At 41.3% G+C, this 16,116-nt stretch overlaps 1 protein-coding gene across 1 annotated transcript; it reads right to left on the bottom strand.

Annotated features, from left to right (window-relative positions):
* Positions 1-3,068: 3,068 nt before the first annotated feature.
* Positions 3,069-14,818, bottom strand: LOC115046034 (Krueppel-like factor 15). Its single transcript, XM_029506115.1, has 3 exons — positions 14,562-14,818; positions 11,486-13,087; positions 3,069-6,241 (listed from the first exon to the last, which is right to left on the bottom strand). The coding sequence occupies exons 2-3, from the start codon at positions 13,006-13,008 to the stop codon at positions 6,073-6,075; spliced, it is 1,692 nt and encodes a 563-aa protein (XP_029361975.1). The 5' UTR covers positions 13,009-13,087; positions 14,562-14,818; the 3' UTR covers positions 3,069-6,072.
* Positions 14,819-16,116: the final 1,298 nt, after the last annotated feature.

The raw sequence follows: 16,116 nt of genomic DNA, 5'->3' as shown, positions 1-16,116 counted from the left end.
ATCCAGGGGAATTGGGTCATACGCCTTCTCCAAATCCACAAAACACATGTAGACTGCATAGGCATACTCCGAGGCCCCCTCCAGGATACGTGCAAGAGTAAAGATCTGGTCCATTGTTCCACGACCAGGGCGGAATCCGCATTGCTCCTCATCAATCTGAGGTTTGACAATCGCCGGACCCTCCTTTCCAGCACCTTGGAGTAGACTTTCCCAGGGAGGCTGAGTAATGTCATGCCCCGGTAATTGGCACACATCCTCTGGTCCCCCTTTTAAAACAAGGGAACCACCACCCCGGTCTCCAACTCCTTTGGTACTGTTCCAGACTTCCACGCAATATTGAAAAGGTGTGTCAACCACAACAGCCCCTCAACAACCAGAGCCTTCAACATTTCCGGATGGATCACATCAATCCCCAGGGCTTTGCCACTGTGGAGTTGTTCAACTACCAACTACCAACTACCATCAGTGACCTCCTCCCGGGAGATTGACACTGATCCTCCATCATCTTCCAGCTCTGCCTCCACCCCAGAGGATGTGCAAGTTGGATTCAGGAGTTCCTTAAAGCACTCTTTCCACCTTCCGACTACCTCCTCAGTCGAAGTTCAACAGTGAACTATCCTTGCCATAGATGGCTTGGATGTTCCCCCGCTTTCCCCTTCTGAGATGCCGAACCGTTTTTCAGAAAAACCTTGGTGCCTCCCAAAAGTACTTCACCATACGTTCTACAAACTCCTCCCATACCCGCTGCTTTGCCTCCCTTACCGCTGAGGCTGCAGCCCTTCGGGCCTGTCAGTACCTTGCAACCACCTCAGGAGTCCCCTGGGCTAACATATCGTGGAAGGCCTCCTTCTTCAGTCGGACGGCTTCCCTGACCACCAGTGTCCACCACATTGTCCGAGGGTTACCGCCCCTTGAGGGACCTAAAACCTCCCCACGGCAGCTTCGGCAATAGAAGTTTTGAACATCGACCATCCAGGTTCAATGTCCCCAATCTCCACAGGGATGCTAGAAAAGCTCTGCCGGAGGTGGGAGTTGAAGGTCTGTTGGACAGAGGCCTCCTCCAGATGTTCCCAGTTCATCCACACTACAATTTTGGGTTTGCCAGGTCTGCCCTGAGTCTTTCCCCGCCACCTGATCACCAGTTGGTGATCAGTTGACAGCTCTGCCCCTTTCTTCACCCGAGTGTCCAACACATGGGGCCTCAGATCAGATGACACGATCACAAAATCAATCATTGCCCTTTGGCCTAGGGTGCTAGGCCTAGGGTATCAAGTACATTTACGAGCATCCTTATGCTTGAACATGGTGTTTGTTATGGACAGTCCATGGCTAGCACAGAAGCCCAACAACAAACCACCGCTCGGGTTCAGATCAGGAAAGCCGTTCCTCCCAATCATGCCGACTCCAGGTGTCTGCATCATTGCCTACATGCGCGTTGAAGTCCCCCAATAGTACAATGGAGTCCCCTACCGGAGCCCCATACAGGACCTGATTCAATGTCTCTAAGAAGGCTAAATACCCTGAACTGCTGTTTGGTGCATACACACAGACAACAGTCAGAGTCCCCCCCCCCCCCCCACGAACCTGAGGCGTAGGGAGGTGACCCTTTCGTCCACCAGGTAAAACTCCAATGTAATGGTGTGCAGCTGGGGGCTTGTGAGTATCCCCACACCCGCCCGGCGCCTCACCCCATGAGCAACTCCAGAGAAAAACAGAGTCCAACCCCTCTCCAGGAGTAGGGATCCAGAACCCAGGCTGTGTGTAGAAGTAAGCCCCACCAGATCCAACTGGTAGCGCTCCACCTCCTGCACAAGCTCTGCCCCCCCCCAGCAAGGTGATAGTCCATATCCCCAGAGCCAGCCGCCCGCCTTCACTGCCACCCAACTGGCAGCACACCCGACCCATCGGTTATCCCCGCATGTGAAGAAATGGGTGAAGAAAGTACAAAGTTGCTTTTGCTCTGTGGCGTGCCCAACCACCAGGCACTCGCTGACAGTCTCATTGAGACCTACAGACAATTTAGAGTCACCAGTTAACCAGACATGCATGTCTTTTGACAGTGGGCGGAAACTGGAGTACCAGGAGGAAACTCAGGGATGCAAACTTCACACAGAAAAGCCCCAGGCTGTGATCTTCTTATTGAGGGGCGACAGCGCTAACCACTACCTGATAGCTGTTTTGACAAATAAATCTCCTAAACCAGTGCATTTCTGATAGGACTATATTTACAATGGTTAATCTACAGTGAATGTAAATGCTGACTGTACCTAGGTGTTTTGGCATTATATTTGTAACAGCAAGCCGTCTGTTGTACATGAAAGAAATAGAGACTTCAAAGCTAATATCACATTTTGAATGTTTGAACTAAACACTCCCTTGCTCAGATTAATACATTTACATTTTGGTCTGGTTCAGGCTTTTCCACTGCCAGGCTCACTCTACAGCAGTTTCGCAAGCCTGGTTTATTTTGAAATGAGGTTGCATCAGAAGGAGAACTTTCCAGAATGCCTCCTCTCTCGTCTCAAGGATGCAAAGACATGCACCACATCACATAGTCTTGTCTTGTGTGTAAAGTAAGATATAAACAAAAAGAAGACTGCTTATTAACACGAGTAAAACATGAGTGAAGGGAAACACACCATCACATCATTTTAAATAAAGGCAACAAAAATGTGCTAGATAAACTAATGTTTGTCTTGAGTGCTCCAGGCCTGATGAAATCATCCTGATTAATAAATTTTTTTCCTTGAATGTCAAGAGGGGTAACTGGAGGTTAAATCAAGATGAATTAGGCTTCAGCCTTGAATGAGCAATAGCTTAAACTGTCTAAATCCTGTGACACTTCAGGTAGCTATATACTGTTCAATGCATTAAAAAATGAATTTTAGTGGTTGTTTACTTTTGAATGGAAAAGTAGCATAAATGGCCATTCAATGACTTTTGTATCTGAATTTGTGATTAACATGTCAAGGACTCACAGACAGGACACAATAACAATATAGAGGCAGTTCATAGGGATGGGCAGTCTCTGGGTCTTTAATGTAGTCCAATTTCATTACACGGTAAACAAGAGCTTGAGGCCAAAGTACAAAATGAGCAGGCAATACTCAGGAACCGGTAAACTAAGAATGGAGGTCGTACATCAGGAAACTAGAGACTAAATTGCTGGGACACTACTCACAAGAGACAAGCCAAACTGGCATCAGAGGAAAGGGAAGCACAGCTTAAATACACATGAGGGCAGGGAGACAACAAGAAACAGGTGATACACATTTGAGTAATCACTACAGGGGGAAAGGGACAAAGGGAGGAAGTAAGGATAGAGACAGTACAGAGACAAAACGATCAAAATAAAACAGGAAGTGGCCAACATAGAAACTCAATCCCAGACAGAAAATTGAAACCCTGACATAACACACTGAATCTAAATTAATCATTAAAACTGATCTTGAATCTGACTTGATTTGTACAAATTCCTCTTTGGGTAATAAAAGATCAGAATTTTTGATGGTCTTTTTATAGTAATAGTTATAATAAATAATAAACCAAAACTGAAATAGTTTCATCATTTTTATTGTAAATGTGTTTTACGTAGTAGAACAAGAGCAAAAATATATAACAATTTTAGTAGCTTTTTTTGAGCAGTGTATTTACAGAGCACATTTTAAAATGATTTGGCACATGTTTCTTATTACAACATGCTGTGCTGCTAAATGGGTTACCTGTTGTGTGTGCAAATGGAGAAACACATTTGAATACACACACACAGATACATACACACAGACAGGCTAATTCACTGACGTACCATGAAACATTTCATGAGCCCTTTCTAATAATGTGTCATGTAAATGCCTGACAAATGAAAAGCTGCTTTAATTTTTTCATTATATATTTGAATTATAATGGTATTTACATTTTCTTTACATTTTTCTTTTAAAAAAACTTTCACAATCTCACAAATCGCTAGAAGAATATGTTTTCCTTTCAGATGCAATAAAAGTATTTACATACATTCATGGGATCAGGTAAGGAGGACCATTCAGGAAAGTGTTTCTTCTGGTATAATGGAAGGAATACCTGAAAGAGTTGATATGCTTCCTCCATACAGCGTCAGCTGCTTTATACTACACGTTCAAAAGATATGTCATAGGACATCCATCTCTAAACTCTGTTCAACAGCCTCTTTCACTTGTTTGGTTTAATTCAGCTACTAATCTACTGTATTCATATAAATGTAAAACGAAAAGCAAAACTGTCACTGTTCCCTTACAGTACGAGACAAAGGTAACAAAAGGTTTCCTGGACTCTTTCAATTTCCTAATAAGCTGAAGTCAAAACTAAAGAAATTAAAAGAAATAAAAAACAAAATTTATGACAGTGAATTTTTAATGCATTACTACAGAATTTGTATGCAAATAATGTTATTTGATTACTCATTTGATAAATTATCATGCAGAGTTGTAGTTTATGTGGGAGCTAACTTTGACCACTCTAAGACAGATACAAACTATTCCATATGTAAAGTGATTCTATATAACTTTTGAAGCCAAATGGAACGTGTATTATTATGACTATTATGATTATTATGATTAATAATAATAATAATAATAATAATAATAATAATACTAATAATAATAATAATAATAATAATAATAATTATTATTATTATAATTATAATTATAATAATAATAATAATAATAATAATAATAATAATAATAAAGCCTTAATGAGCTGAGCATACTGGGGTATTTTGCTGTCGCAGCCTACATTGGTCTGGTCCGACCAAGTGAGCTTATCTGCTCATACTCTTCTCTGCTTGTACTTGTGTAACACTATAGTTTCATTCACTATAACCCTGTAAAATGAGACATGTGACTTCTGTTCATGAAATATCACTGAGTCCAGCTTAAGCTTATTACTTTCCTGGTGTGGGAGGAATTTTCAGGTCTCATCAACCATTCCAGTTAAACATATTCAAAATGTTGAAATTAATTTGCATAGAAATTATTATATGAGAGAAAAAAGGAGAAAAAGAAACATAAAAGGCAAGAAATTGGGTGACTTTTGAGTCAATGATTGTTGTTTTGAGAGCAGTGACATGAAGTAAATAAAGTGTCATAACATAATACATGATACAGCATCACAACAGCACAGAACTAGAAACCAAACATTTGATTGCTCTTCATTTTGAAAACACTTCTTTTCAACTTTTACCCATAATCATCGGATATTGATTCAAAAAAGCCATAAAAATAACAAATCTGATGAAGTCTTGAGACAAAAAGGCACAAGTGATGAATCAATGACACAAAATATTCACTTTGGGTAGAAACCAGACTCTAACCCTCCTAAAGCGAGACCCAGAGGCAACAAACGGACCAATTAGAAGGTGAAGGAATGTTGATGCATCATTTACTCTGTCGTCTGCTGAGAGAGAATGAAATACCAATGTTTCCTAATTAAATTTAAAGTCAGCTCCATTAAATTCAGGCTGGATGTTTTTATCTTTTTTTCTTTTATTTGTTTTTTTGTTTTTTAGTTTGTTTGTTTGTTTCTTTTTTTTATATATTACTTAAAAACAACTTTTGATTCCAGGAAGGGAAAAGAAAGTTGGGGTTAAAATAGAAGCGCACCCCCTAGAGTTACAGCCTCTATTGATATAAGGCTTTTGACACAAACATTAGCACTAACACGCACCTCAGAGTGTAAAAATACTCTGAACAGAAAATCTTTCTTCAAATTAGATTAGTTAAAAGATTTGAGTGGGACAAATAACTGATGTAATATACAATAAGCTTATTCCACCTGTAAGGGTGTTTAGGTCAAGTAACAGTTTTCTGTTTTAGTTTAGTTTTTACAGTCTTTTCCTCTCCACCCAATAAATTATCACAGTACGTATGAATGTACGTCACGCGTACATATTTGAACATAAACACACACGAGCATAAAGGGTCCTGCACAGACCTTTAAAGGGTGTTTGAACCTCCACCATCATCTTCCTCTTTTTCTGTCTTTCCCACCCACCGCCCCATCTCCTGCTTAGCGTCAGTTTGTCAGACTAGGTCAGGGGGGTCAGTTTGCAGAGCGTCCTGTCCTGCTGCTTCGTGGAAAGCGGTGAACTTTGAGGTGTTTCGACAGGTGATCACTGCGGGCAAATTTCTTCTCGCACACGATGCACTGATATGGTTTCACTCCTGAGTGGGAGCGGCGGTGGCGGGACAGCTCGTCGGACCGCGAGAACCTGTTGGAAAAGTTTGAGCAATTAGCTTTCTTATCAGCAGTGATTACGCCATTCATCAACCATTTGAGGTGTAACAATGAAATTTCACAATTTCAAATTCAACAGTTTTCTTTCTCTCTGTAAACTAAACTGCAGCTCTAATTTGTTTGCCTCCTATACAAAAACAAAGAATGCACTTCTGCTTCAAGATGCCTAATAAGACAAATCACAGTCTGGATTTTTATATGAGAGTAATCTGAGAGGTGTGACACTAAACATGTTTTGCTCTGTGTCTTCTCTTCCATATTTAGTTCAACACATGAGCACTGCAAATCCCAGGCCGGTCTATTCCTGGCCTGCTCTGCCCTGGTCTATGGATGTAGTGCATGTGTATATCAATCTTTTGTGTTGCATTTAAGCTGTTGAAATCAGATTAACCTATAAAACAGACTTGTTTCCAGCAGCAGCAGCAGCAGGCTGAAGGCATTGCAGTGATAACTCACAGAGATGTAAAGACTTCACTCACAGGTTATGTCAAACCATTTCCATCCCAAACATGGATTACACCAGGTCTAACCTGCATTTCCGCCCTGAACGCTCACTCAGATATTAGTTAGGTGGTGAGTTAGTTAGTTCATCAGAGGTGGACCTGTTCTGATTCCGATCGTCATTACATTCGGATTTCAACTTTATCTGACTCCATGTGTTCAATCAACTCCTTTAGTTGTTCATTGAACTTTAACACGACTAATTTGGCCTGTTTTTTGTTTTGTTTTTTGGGTTAGGTTTCTGATTTGTTGCTGTTACTATGTGAGCCACTTTGTACCACAGTGAGCACAAATATAACATGTCAGACTGTCCCCACTGGCTGTGAATTCAATGCTAACATTACCTTGGTTCACATTTCTTTCAATACTCTGATGAGAAAAAACACCAGCAGTAGGGTACTTACTCAAAAGGAAAACTGTAAAATGCCAAATGACCTCAGGGGCCTCATTTATAAACACGGCGTACACACAAAACGGGGCTCAAGACTGGCGTTCGTCACTTTCCACGCAAAGGTTGTGATCTATAAAAAGCAGACTTGACGGGGGAATGTGCGCACCCCTAAGCAAACCCTGACCCATGGCTTTTGGGCGTACATACACTTTTAGTAACGATCCTATGCGCAGTTTTATAAATAAGGCCCCAGGTGTTGTAGATAAGTAAAAAATCGTTCGCATGCTGAAGAAAACTCCCTTCACAACTGCACAACAATTTGACACAACAGGAATACCTAAATTCAGATGACTGCAGGCCTTAAATATATGAGATGCAAATCACAAAAAAACAAGAAGGACCCAGCTACAGTTCAGAGAAACACAGAGCCTAAAAACAACGATGTACAATCTGAACAGACAAAAATTAACCTCTCCGTGTCTACAAGGAGACTAAAAGCTTGCCCTTTTCATTAAACCTATGGAAGGGGCTAGCTCAGACTTGTCTGACCTAACCCTTAGTGAGATTGCTGAGGGCTTTCCCATGATGCATCAAGCTTCTCCTCTGTACACAATCATGGACCACATCTCCAGTCCTTTTTTCTCCTCCTTGTGCTTTCTCTAGGTGTTTCTGCAAACCACTTCCTGTTCCCATGATTCTTATCATTCTGCAACAGGTCTGATGGTCTGGACTTGAGAGTTTTAAGGCTCTCTTTCTGAATTCTCTGTGGACTTTGGTCATGTCATTTTATGTATATAGAGAACAGACCTATAGCGGGACATGTGCATCTCTTTTTATACATCATGAGACCTTTGACGTACTTGGTGCAGCTTTAAGATCAACACATACTCTCTACTGAAGGTGAAAAAAGCCTGAGATCATTGACATGTTTGTTCTATTGTTTTTTACATTACTTAAGAGGATTATCAGGTTTTATCATCTACGTCATCGAGAGGCCTGTCTTGATTATAATCAAAATTAGAAACCTCAACAATGTCTTCATGTGACGGTTTATGTATTGCTTAAGGTAATTACACCCTAAAGTTGCATTGTATCAGTTTCAAGCTGGGCACGATAGTAATGTGTAAATGTACAGATATTCTTCTGACTCAAACTTGGCCCAACTGTAACATTCTATGTGAGGGTGGATTTTTCAACATGCAACATGCATTTAGGGCTTATACTTGGTTCAAGTTTGTCCCGCCATTTAGCTCTGTAACCAACAGAGCACAGTGAAACAGCCTGGAAGGTGATACATCTGAAAATTAACAGTAAGATGTTTGTTTTTGTTTTTCCTGTCCAAGCTCTTTGGGTCTTCTATCTCTGTGTTAAAAATGGCTCAATCCCAGCTGTGTGCATTCAAAGAGAAATCACAACTATGCATGACAGCAATAACAAGTGGCAGGAGCATGCCACTGCCATTGTAAACTCCAAGCCATATAAATGCATTTGATTAGTTCTTTCATAAACCAGACACCCCACTTTTTTTTTTTTTTTAACTACACCAGATCCTCCCAAGCTCTGCAGACAGAGGCAGACTCCAACTCCTCCACAGAGAGCTCAGAAAATAGGAATGCAGAAGGATCAATAACGCATCATTATTGTTGGACAGCTAAGTTCTCCCTCATCTTACATTATCAAAACCTACAACTATAACAACTTCCAGCAGTTTTGCCACCCCACACGTTGTATTCATACTTTAGAACAACATACAACATACATACAATAAACGTTTGAGGTGACGAATACAATGAGCCATAGCCCAGATGAGAGATGCCATGTAAACACATAATCACAGTTTTTTTACAGTAAACTGCTTGGCTGCATGCTTAACTGTTCAATGGATATCTCCATGCAGGTCTGAGCTGAGAATACTGCACATTCGTGTGTTTTTGTGTGCATGCTGCCTGCATGTGTTGCTATTTAAGTACTTATATATGACTTTGTCATCAGATCAGATGTACAAAACTGGATGCACAATCATATATGACAGGCAGAGAGAATGACAAACAAATGAAAGTTTCACAGAAAACCACTCTAGTAAATGATGAAGCATACTTTGACTTAGTTATAAAAAGTCCAGCCTCACATTCCAGTCCCCAGATCACCTCGATTGCCAAGAGTGAGGGGAGGACAACTGTATATACAGAGTATTGCTGCTGTTATGTAAAGATTGAAGAGTAGTTTTGAGAACTGAGATTATAGTGTTTTAAGGTCATTGCATGGTCCTCACCATCACAAATATCAAACAAAAGTTCCATACTTATTTTGGACGTCAAAGGAAAACACTAATTCGCTGAAAGAACACCCACAGGTCTAAAATTTACCAAAAATTATTAGACATATAGTAAAATACATTGAGGTCATTCCTAGTTCTTAGGTGATCTATGGAATACTTAGCACAGTGTGATGACTCATACAAAGATGTGGTGAATATATGAGAGCTGAATTAGACAGTCAGTAGATGAAGCAATAAATCATCACTTTCCATCACACATGTCCTGTGACTGAGACATTCCTTGTGTTGAACAATTAGCATGTGTTTATCAGAATAGTGCTGCATTAATAACACTGCTAAATCCTCACAAACTGGAATACTGTAGATGCTTCGCATTGCAGTTCCCTGATAATGATGATTAGTCTTATTTGGTCTTTGATGTTCCCTGATCTGAGAAGCGACTTATTTACCTTCATGTCACGTCAACTTTCTGCGTCATCACATGATAGGATGATTATGTTATTATGTTATTATTATTATTATGTGGTTAAATAATTGATTACTTATTTATTTATTTATTTATTTTTAAAGACCTTTTTCTAATTTTCTGTTATTTGGCATGACAGAGTTTTTGAGTAAGGAAAACCCTCAGCCTTATTGCTTTTATCCTTATTGCTGTGAGTCAGATAAGAGGATTGATGGCACCCACATCTGTTAAGTTATAACAGAGTCAGCTAGCTTAGGTGAGCATAAAGACTGCAAACAGGTGGAAACAAACTCACAGTGAAGACGAGTGCGGTCAAAACACTTTTCTTTACGTTTTTTTTTTTTTTACTTTTTTAACCTTTTTTTTGCAGGCTAACTTGACATTAAAGAAAATATTTAAAAATCTTTGGGTTGTCCTGATGGTGTGTGGCAAACTAATGGTGAGTGTTAACATCACTGAACACCACCAAGATTTACTCCTTTACATTCAAGTCCTGAGTACAATGAAACCTTAACCACAGTGTGTGCCCAAACTTAACATGGCCGCTCTAAGTGAAAAAACCCCACACACACACACTCAAGACTTTATACATGCTCTTGGGTGTGTATTTCAAGAAGTTGGATCCGGTGACCAAAAGGTCAAAAGTTGGCATTTGCACTTTGGAAAGAAGAGGTTTAATGAGGATTTCATTACTTAGTGATTAGTTAGTGAGCAAAGAGTTTTTAAAAACGTATCATGGAATGAAAATAAATCTTAGGTGTGGGTGCAGTGACAGCTCGTCTGAAGAGAAAACTCTGGATAGTGCAAGTTTTGATCAACTGTATTTTGGCTGCATGAATGTTTGTATGTAGTGGTTTCAGACAGTGAGCAGACAAGTGGAATAACTAACAGGGGACAAAGTCTAAATGCAACTTCAAAAGGCTCTCTATCTAATCTAGAACTCCACCATGGTACAAAAACACACAGATAATGAGGCACAACGCCCACCTGCAGGAGAGAATGAACTCTAACCATTTTGAATAGACTTGAACACAACAAACACTGAGGCCTATAGCTTGCATCCATGAAGTCAATTCAAATAAACCTTCCTACAGGAGATGTTCTTACTGTGTAATTGACAAGCATTTCTTCCCCTATAAAACTGTATCTCAGCTTTTAAACAACCATCAAAAACACTATGTAAATGAAGTGAAATATGCAGAACCAATTTGTCTGTTTCTGTACAAAGGGTGAAGACGTCCCCTGTCTTTTAGCCCCTTACTAACCCACAATAAAAAAACAGATGTTTGTGCCAAAATCTATCTCTGTGTTGTGGAAGTTGATAACCCAGATCGCACTCTGTAACTTCTCTCACGCAGATAAATATAGATACCAGTTCATAGTGAAGGTGTATAAATATAAAGTAACTGCACTAACCTAGCACTCAAGTACGGTGTTGTTGATGTTTAGGTCTGGAGGGACAATCGTCAAATACAGGTCTATTCTATGTTAATCTCTCCAGATAATGACTGATCAATCATTTGACTCATTATTACTTATTTGAATTCAATGGCCTGATATAGAGACACTTGATTGTGCTCACCTCCATCCACAGCCGGGCCATGTGCAGGCAAAGGGCTTCTCTCCCGTGTGTCTCCTCAGATGGGCTTTAAGGTGGCTGCTCTTGGTGTACATTTTATTACAGCCGGGAAAAGAGCACTTGTGCATTTTAATCAGGTCTGCTACTGCATTCTTCTGGTACCTCTGACCTCCAGTGAGAACCCCTGTGGCTGAACTACCACCCAACCCACCTTCCATGAGCCCAGTGGGTTTAGCGGCAATGGGCACTGGCGCAATCCGGACAAATTTGGATGAAGCATTGCTTCCCATTTTACTTGCACTACAAAGGTTTGCTGGGGAAAGCAGCTGAGGCACCAAGGCAAAGGTCTGCCCCTGGATGTTGACCACAAGCTGGGCAATTTTGATATCAGGGGCCTGGGTTGCCTGGGATGGGGTTTTCTGGGTTTGGGTTTGCTGGGTTACAGCATCTGAGATGGCACTGGGGTTTGGTTCTTGTTTGATCTGTATGGGCTGGATTTGTAGGATGACAGGCACGCTGGAAGTTACGCCGGTACCTTCTGACAAGGCAGGCGGTGATCCACAGTCCTCCTGCTTAATCACATCTACTCGACTGCTAGCAGAACAAGAACTACTTATACAACTAGCATCCAGTGTTGATGGTGAGCTGTCCATGTCAGATGCACGTGGCGAATGTTTGGTCTCGGTGCAGGTGGAGAGAGGAGAATGAGCAACAGGAACAGTCTGATCTGAGTTCTGTGACACAAGTTCTCCTTCTAATGTCCTTAAACTTTCCGCCTCACTGTCTTCTGATGTTGGGGACATCGCCTCATCACTCCCCTCCTCGTCCTTCTCCATTGCCACCACCATGTTCTCCTCCAGGAACTCCTCAATCTCCTCCAGAGTGGGCTGAAATAGCAGTGCCTCCGGATCCTGCAGCTCGTCTAGGAAGACAGGGAACTCGTGACAGTCCTCTTTGGCTTGCTGCTGCTGCAGAATACTCAGCCGCTGCTCCCTCTTGGACTCCCAGGCCAGCCCCATGGGTAAAAGGGGGGCAGTGAGAGGAGAGGAGGAAGAGAAGGGTGGGGAGGAGAGGCATAGAGAGGGAGAGAAAGAGCTGCTGCTGCTGGTGGTCAAGCTTAACGAAGTGCTAATTGAGGTCTGGGAGAGCAGGAGGTCCAGCAGGCTGTCCTGACCCTCTCCTGATGAGGAGCTACAGCTCCCAGTGCTCCCAATGCTCCCATTGCTTCTACGTTCGTAACTGGAGCCAAAAGTGTGACAGGAGGTCGGGGATGAGGACTCAGGGCTGGAGCAGAGTGAGGAGCAAGGGCTGGAAGACTCACTGAGGTCATCCTCAGAGAGGCCAGGCGAGGATGAGATCGTCACCCCTTGGTAGGGTTGGTGGTGGTGGTAGATGCACGCATCCGTTACCATTACGCCTGACAACACGCCAGCATTGGCGTGGTGACAAAAGCAGCTGTAGTCAGACCCCGGGGAGCCGGTATAATACAGGAAGGTCTCCTCACCAAGCGGCAAGTGATCCACCATTCCTGTGCGGATGAAAGCAGCTGACTCTGGTCTGCTCCTAAATTCAAGCTAAATGTCAATGAAAATGTCAGTCTTTTCCCTGCCAAAAAAACAAAAACAAAAAGCAATAGTTAATCATTAATTATGAGAAGGGAAATTAATGGTTTTAATTTTAAAGTGAAATAATTGATTCTGAATAAAAATGAGAATTAAAATGTTAACATACTTGAGTACAGTTGTGTTATTACTGAATGCCACAGTCTTAAGTTCCAAAGATGCATGACAGCACAGTAACACTGTCAGACTTAAACTGGGAGGTTAATGTTTTACTAGACAGTCACTCAAGCTCCTTTTATATATAATATACAACCACTAGAACCACTGACTTTTTTTTTTTTTAACCATTTGGTCCCTTTTCACTACCTGCTGTCTCTGCACCTGATTACTCTTTGAAAGGAAAGTCAACCACATGTGAAGGAAGTGAAATTTAACGACCGTGTGTGTGTGTGTGTGTGTGTGTGTGTAGACTCTGCAGCTGCTAGTTAAGTTTTCAGGCTGACCGTGTGGAGTTAAAGGTTCCAACATTAGAGCCACATGGGTCTACTTTTTACGCTCTGTCACCTTTATATCTACTTATTCCGAGTGACGAAATGACTGTATTGGTCCATAACTTGTAGACGTATAATTAATGCAGGATGTCGTGCGTATGTTAATTAATCTAACAGCCCACAGAGAATACAGCACAACTGCAGTAATTTAAAATGCGCCATGTTATCAAATGGCCATAAATACAGCGGAGGGCTTATAGTGATTAAACACCATAATAAAGTATTAACCATAAAAGGTTACAGGGGGATTGCATTAGCACATTAAGAAATGACAAAATAAATAAATAAATAAAAATACTGTGCGCCCTCTTCTGGAAAACTGAAGAGAAACAGATTGAAGTGAACTCCAGGACACATCCAGCTGTCCATGTTTTCTCAGGGAAAAAAACTGTTTAGTTGGATCGTTATTTTTGGGCATTATTATAATATTGTCATTATAGATACTTCAAAATCTCTTCGTTAAACGTCTGAGTGCAGTCATGGAACGATCAATCCACTTATATATATATATATATATATATATATATATATATATATATATATATATATGTAATTGCAGTGGAGGGCTTATAGTAAGTGAATATATATATATATATGTGTGGACAGCGCTTCCTCGTAGGGAGAAAAAAAAGTTTGGGACCACCTCGGCCTGCCCAAGACCTAAAACCCGAGTCACCTGCCCGATAGTAACCCTAAAACGGTGATGCGCTCCCATCTCCGCTGCGCAGAAGTAATGTTTGGATTTGTGGGCCAAACTCAAAGTTGTCACATAAAGTCTAAGCAGACGCCAAAAAGCAGACAAGTCCCAGAATTGTTTGTGATACAGAAATGTAATATTACTGCAGTCATGACATGTCATGACACCGGAGGAATGCACACGCTGAGGATTGTACCCCCAGAAGTCCCATTTTTCTCCACTGCGTTTAACTCCACTCTTCAATCTCTCCACACCATTCACACACTCACCTATAAATGTGAGGAATCCGAAATCCCGCTGCTGTGCGTTGGAAGGTTCCTCTACTGAAAGTAGCTGTCAGTGCGTAACAGCGCGTAAAGGCAACACAACCCCACGACACGGTCTTTGCATAACTGTATAACCCCACTCTCTCTCTCTCCCTGTGTGTCTCTCACTTTGACACACACACACACACACACACACACACACACACACACACACACACACACACACACTAAACACACACTATCCCTCCCGCCCTCCTGAGGACCGGTTGTTCGCTTTAACGTAACATGAACGAAGTTGTGTATGTATATTAAAAGCAGAGAAATGAGTGGGTCGGCTCATGAAGGCTCGCCTGCACGGTACGCAGCTATTGGCTCTGTGCGTGGGGGGCCGGTCACAGGGGGTAGAGTCAATGGAAAGAGGGAGTGTAGGTGTGTGTTGGCGTGAGGAGAGAGCTAGCGTCTGTATTATAACTCAGACCAGAGAATAAGATTTCACCCACCTACCACACACCTATACTACAGAGGGCTTACAGGACATGCAGTTTGTCAATAATGTCAAGTTTCCATGATAAATATTCCCAGAGGTATTTTCTTTATTACTTAAGATATAGAATTATCGTGATTTTTAAGTTGTTAAACTGTGACAATCTGAGGAAAAAAACATGAGACAAATAACAACAAGAGCATAAACATCAGTATTCAGCTGATTCATCAACTTGTCTTTTTGACCCAGTACCTACCAGACTATTTAAAGATGTTTATTGATGAATTAACACCTGGATCTGATCAATGTGACTTTATCGCTTGGTTATGTACCAGAACTTTTCCAGATTGAAGTTATTAAACCTTAATCTTGATCCAGATATTTTTGCTAATTACAGATCCATATCTAACCACCCTTTTATCTCTAAATTTATTGAAAAGGCAGTTGCAAACAATTTATTTTAAAATCTGCATAGGAATGGCTTCTTTGAAGAGTTTCAGTCAGGTTTTAGAGTACATCATAGCACAGAAACATTTAAAATTTTAACACTGTTAAAATTTACCAACAACAAGCCAGTAGGATGGCTTCAGACAACAGACTGGTATTCATACTTGTCATATTAGATCTTAGTGCTCCTTTTGACACCATTGATCATAATACAGTGTTCTACTACAAACATGACAGACTGAAACATTAAATTGGGATCAAAGGAACTAAGCGGATTTACATCATATTTTTCATTCATTCATTCATTCATTCGTTCATCTTCTACTGCTTATCCATTTCCAGGTCGCAGGGGGTGCTGCAGCCAATCCCATCTCACACTGGGTGACGTTGGGGTATAATCTAGAAAGGTCCTCCATTCCATTGCAGGGCTAACACACAGAGACCAACAAAGACAAATAACCACTCACACTCACATTCAGACCTGTGGACAATTTAGAGCCATCAATCAACCTAAATATGCATACTTTTGGACTGTGGGAGGAAACCAGAGCACCTGGAGGAAGCCCAGACAAACACGGGACAAACATGCAAACTCCCCACAGAAAGGCCCAGGAATCAGACCCACAA

The sequence above is a fragment of the Echeneis naucrates genome, chromosome 7 (assembly GCF_900963305.1).
Source record: "Echeneis naucrates chromosome 7, fEcheNa1.1, whole genome shotgun sequence".
NCBI lineage: Eukaryota > Metazoa > Chordata > Actinopteri > Carangiformes > Echeneidae > Echeneis > Echeneis naucrates.
Note: the sequence above shows the minus strand (reverse complement) of the source record. Positions and strands in the feature narration are given on the sequence as shown.